General features: G+C 42.3%; 1 protein-coding gene across 1 annotated transcript in view; it reads right to left on the reverse strand.

Moving 5' to 3' along the window:
- Nucleotides 1-961: 961 nt before the first annotated feature.
- slc35b4 (solute carrier family 35 member B4) overlaps nucleotides 962-5,349 on the reverse strand; it is a 6,214-nt gene continuing 1,826 nt past the window's right edge. The window contains exons 2-10 of the mRNA XM_037683006.1: nucleotides 5,188-5,301; nucleotides 4,995-5,097; nucleotides 4,866-4,915; nucleotides 3,887-3,968; nucleotides 3,740-3,803; nucleotides 3,556-3,665; nucleotides 3,358-3,433; nucleotides 3,186-3,261; nucleotides 962-1,469 (exon numbers count right to left, since the gene is read on the reverse strand). Coding sequence (XP_037538934.1) covers nucleotides 1,220-1,469; nucleotides 3,186-3,261; nucleotides 3,358-3,433; nucleotides 3,556-3,665; nucleotides 3,740-3,803; nucleotides 3,887-3,968; nucleotides 4,866-4,915; nucleotides 4,995-5,097; nucleotides 5,188-5,301 — 925 coding nt within the window. The 3' untranslated portion in view covers nucleotides 962-1,219. The remainder of the gene's footprint in view (nucleotides 1,470-3,185; nucleotides 3,262-3,357; nucleotides 3,434-3,555; nucleotides 3,666-3,739; nucleotides 3,804-3,886; nucleotides 3,969-4,865; nucleotides 4,916-4,994; nucleotides 5,098-5,187; nucleotides 5,302-5,349) is intronic.

The following is a 5,349-nucleotide window of genomic DNA, read 5'->3' on the forward strand; positions in this document are numbered from 1 at the left end:
TCTATAGGCAGGGACACAACTTGTACATTATAAAAACATTTATTTAGAATAAACACCAATCATTGTAAAAAGTCTCTTTGGTTGTTTTGGAGTGTGAAGTTTTATTGACTAAAACTGGTTGAGCATGACGAGGAGGGCTGTGGTCTCTGCATACATGATCTGCTCAGTGAAATGAGCACAAACATGGAACAATCAACCTGATTATTGTCTAAAACAAATATCTAAACATCACAACTTAAGTGCACCAGATGACCTGATTTAACCTTTTTTAATCTGCCTGGATGAATGAGCCTACAAACCTTTTACTGAGGTACAAGTGATAAAGAAAGTCTGGAGATGTTTCACGTTTCTGTCAGCAGATCACATGAAAAGACCAAAACAGGATTTGTTTTTCAAACACAATAAGCTCTTATTTAATATTAATAAAACCAGGACATTTTCCGCTCAACGGACTCAAGAGCTGATCTGATCCACGATTCAGAATCAACTAAATTTCCAACGCAACTTTAAATTTACTCACTGAAATGTCACGACAAAGAAACTAAATCCACACCATCGTTTTACTCATCCTGATGATGAAAGTGGCCTTAAATTAAAAAAATATAAGCACATTTTCTTCACAGCTGCTGAACACGTTTGACTCAAAACAGGTTGCCGGTGCGACGTCCATGGACGACTTGTTCAGGATCAAGTCGACAGTTTTAGCAGATTGCGTGTATTCATGCTGATTTGTTTGTTGACTAAAGTGCTTTGTTTAGGTGGAATGATGTATTTCAGGATTGCACATCAATATATTTGGAGTGAAGTCTTTCACAGATTGTTCAGGATAATCTTATTTATATTTGACATTATAGTTTGCAACTAGTAGCTTCAGTTATAGCACCCTGAACATCAGCGTCGTGCTTTGAGGGAGTGAAAGGACACGTTTGGTCCCAACATGTGTAAACAACCGTCCAATCAGAGCGCAACATTCAGCAAACATACTCAAAATAAAAAGCACATTAAAAAACACATTACTCTGTAAGCATTAGCATAAACACATAATTCTGGTCTTTTCATGAGATCTGTTGACGTTAACAAAAAGAAGAAGTTAAATATTATCAGTTCTTATGTGAGGGTCTGGACATGATGTGTTCAACAAATAGACCATGATTGTATAAAAACCACTGCAAGAAAACTTAAAACTATAAAGTCCAGCAGAGGCAGATTATCGGCTCCGTCACTCGGCCTTCTCCTCCTTGACGTCGGCGCTTCGCAGGGCAGCGCTCACGCTGCTCCACACCTCCGTGTACAGCAGAGTGCCTGCGAAGACCACGGCCGTGCCCAGCCAGTGCCAGGCGGTGAAGGGGTTTTGGAAGTAAAGGATGGAGAAGATGAGACTGAGGAACTTCCTGAGCGTCACCACCAGGGTGACGGTGAGCGACGTGCACTCTGTGGTCAGGATGAAAACCCCACGGATGCACACGTACCTGAAGAGCTGGTTAAAGACCGCAGCGAGGCTCAGAGATGATGACTAAAACAAACAAACAACTAAATTCTTAGGTTCTGTTGTGAAAACTAATTGTTTTATATTTGCTGTTGCTCTTCCTGAGGGTCACGAGTTCACAACTACCAAATGTTTTGCTGTATAAGTTGCAGTTTTTTGCATAAATTAGCATGCCTGTGACTTATACAATGAAGCGACATATTAATGTTTTTTCCTCCATATTTATATATAACCCAATTTATGGCTGAGATCTGATGATTTCATTCATTCTGACATGGAAAATGTTGAACACTAACATTTTCAGCCACTAGAGGGCTCTCGACTAATGTGGCAAGCCAAGTGTCTCATTAAAAGGGAAAAGTTGCTATTAATGAGACACTTAGGGAAAAGTTGCTATTAATGACACACTTGGCTTGCCATACAATCAATCTTCATCTCGCTCCAGAACTCCTGGAGCAAACGTCAAATCAGCTGCAACACCCAGGAGAAATGCAGCTGATGTGACCGTCAAAGTGCTTTGAATAAGAAAAAGTAAGACTGAGACACACCTTTGCTATAATTTAGAGCAAACAAAATTGTTTTTAAGTGTTAATCTTGTTAAATTCTTGTTAAAGTCCTCCCATGCACGCTCCTGCAGCCGCCATTTGGCTGCCAATCGATTTTTAGCACAACACCGGCCCACGTTTTCCCGGTGATGCATATTAGATGGATCTTACACGGCGAAGCAACGTATTTATGTTTTTTCCACTTTATTGGTCATTTTTGGACTGATGTGACTTATACGGAGATGTGGCGTTTACGGCGGCAAATACGGTAGCCAACATGACTTTAACTCTGTCAGGTCTGCATGGTTGAGAGCAGCGACACTAAACCAGGATCAGAATGTGTAACTATAGTCGAAGTCTTTTCTAATCTGCAGATTTCAACACAACTGAATTACTTCTCCTCAGTTTACCTGCTAAAGCTGAAAACAGTGAAGCCTCATGTTGTGTTCTGAGGTTTACACAGTAAAAGCTGATTTATACAAAGCGACGTGCTAAAAAACATCTGTTCTTGCTCACAGGGTTGTGAGACTTTTTAAATTAGTTCTGCAAACTTGTCACAGAGATCGCCATAGTTTTTGGCAGACGGTGCACGAAAAGACTGTCCGGCCGAGGCTGCTCCCTCCGGAGGACTGCTCGGTCTCCTCCGTGCACAGTAATCGTGCCATCTGCTTCCACAAGTTCTTTGACTATAAGATTTATTGGACCATCTTTTTAAAGATGGCTGTGATTTCTAACAGCCTCGGCCAGTTGAAGCCAAACCAGAGCTTTGTAGTTACGTAGTTGCTTTTCTGCAGAAACACACAAAGTTCTGACAAATCACACACTCGGAGCAAACCCTGAGAAATAAAAGGTTCTGCCTGAGTGAGGCAGGGTTCAGTGATGGAGTCAGGTGTACTAAAGTTTGCCAGTTTAACCGTCATTGTGTCAACATTTTCTAAACCATCCTCTAAGACAGACAGAAGGTAAGAGGCAGAAGGTTTAGTTTTGTTTTATATCATTATATTCTATAATGTAGCGTAACCATAAAATAAACTACGGCCACGGGTTTAAAGGTTTTGATATTGATACCTAGGAATACTCAGACAAAGCTAAGAATAACTGAACTTAGCGGTAATGTATCAGTCAAAGAGTGATTTAAACAATGAAAAGGATACTGTGTGATCACGTTCATCAGCAGGTAGATCCACATTATCGGCAGGGTCAGCCCAAGAACCGGAACAAGTACCGGAGCTGCCAAAACAAACAAAAACACCAAAAAAACCTTCAGCGATCAAAGTCATGTATGGAACTGTATTGTTTTCAGATGAAAACCTGGTTTGAGCTCACTGCTCTGACTGAAGAGGACGCCGTGGTTGTAGATATCTGTGGAGAGCAGCAGGAACCCGGGCAGAGGTAGGCAGTGCTGAAAACACAAACACAACTTCTTTAACTCGGATGCATCGGCTGAATGTGAGAGCAAGGTTATGAAAAACATCATCAGGCTGCCTTCATCGCGGCTCTGTAGTTGTTTGAGGTGAAACTCACGTTGTAGAAGAGAGCCTCTTTGGAGTGTTTCCCGTACTTTTTGTAGAGCATCTCCTGGAAGATGCCCATCCTCGCCGACATCAGCAGAGCGAACGTCAGCATGGCGATGCCTGAGCAACACTAAGGTCAGGCACGCAGAAAAAAGATCATAAAGTTGCTCTGAAACTTCTGTGTCACGACTCACCTATGAGCCAACGAATGAAGGCGTAAAAGCCATCCTCCTCTGACCCGTCACCAGACACGTCGTGCTAAAACCAGCCAGCACGATGACACGCCATTAACAGAGTTTTAATAACCAAAAGCAGAGAGCTGCTGCGCTGCAGATACTCACCACTTGTTTGGCGGACATGACGGTGCAGATGAAGATGCCGACAGAAACTAAAGCTATAGACAGATATTTGCTGGCCGAGTACCTGCAGTCAGAAAACACGATTGCAATGAACTACCGTATTTTTCAGCCTATAAGTCACAGTTTTTTGCACAATTTGCATGCCCTGTGACTTGTACCCCGAAACGACGTATTTATGGATTTTTCCATATTTATGAACCAATTTTTGGCTGAGATCTGACCGTTTTCATTCATTCTGACTGAAAATATTCAACACTACCATTTTCAGCCGCTAGATGGCACTTGAGTAGTATGGCATGCCGTTGTGTCATGTAATAGGGAAAAGTGGCTATTAATGACACAATCGGCTTGCCATAGAGGCCACCTTCGTTCTGCTCGCTTGGAGGGAACGTCAAATCAGCTTCATTTCGCTGCACCGCCCCGGAGAAACTCAGCTAATTTGACCATTAAACTGCATTTATTAAGTAAAAGTTAGACTGAGACACACCTTTACTATAAATTCAAGCAAACAAATAATTGTTTTTAGTTGCTTTTGTCAAATTGCAAAGAAATGAGTCGTCCCTCTGTGCGCTCCCGCGAATTGGCTTTTGAAATGCAGCTGATTTGACCGCCAAAGTACATTTATTAAGGAAAAGTTACACTGAGACACAACTTTACTAAAATTATGAGCAAACAAATAATTGTTTTTAAGTGTTAATCTTGTTAAATCCTTGTTAAAGTCCTCCAGTGCACGCTCCCGCGGCCGCCATTTGGCAGCCCATCGATTTTTGGCACAACACCGGCCCACATTTCTGGGTTGTCAGCGGTGACGCGTAATAAATGCGACACATTTATGGATTTTTCCACTTTATTAGACATATTTGGACTGATGCGACTTATAGGGCGGTGCGACGTGTACGGCGGAAAATACGGTAACTATGTGTGAAGCAGTTCAGACTTTCTATGATTTGAGAAGAGATACCTCTTTTTCAGGATGATTATTCCGAGGACCATGTTGGCGATGAGTGATCCCTGTGGAGGAGAGGCAGCAGTTTTAACCACAGGAGTCAGACCGAGGAGGAGGGAGCGGTGAGCGTGAAGGGACACCTACTGCTCTGAAGATCATGTGCAGCGGCATGGCGATGTTAAAGTTCAGAGCGTAGTTGTTGATCACGCTGACGGTGAAGAACATGGTCACCATTATAACATAGTTACTGGGAAGAAAAGAACAGATTATTTTTATCGTCAGTAACCATCTTACCTGCAGCAGGACATTTAAACGAACCAGTTTGGTCTCCCCTCACCTGACGGGGATTGTTGGCTTCTTCCTCCCAAAGTCTGTTTCAAAAATCCATCCCTCCAAGGCAATAAAGACAAACTGAGCAAAGGTGACGATGTTGCCACATCCTGGAAACTCTCTGAAAGACAAAAAACACAAGAAGGTATGAAACCATTCAGATTTTACG

Source organism: Nematolebias whitei, chromosome 10, assembly GCF_014905685.2.
Source record: "Nematolebias whitei isolate Nwh7 chromosome 10, NemWhi1, whole genome shotgun sequence".
In the NCBI taxonomy this organism is placed as follows: domain Eukaryota; kingdom Metazoa; phylum Chordata; class Actinopteri; order Cyprinodontiformes; family Rivulidae; genus Nematolebias; species Nematolebias whitei.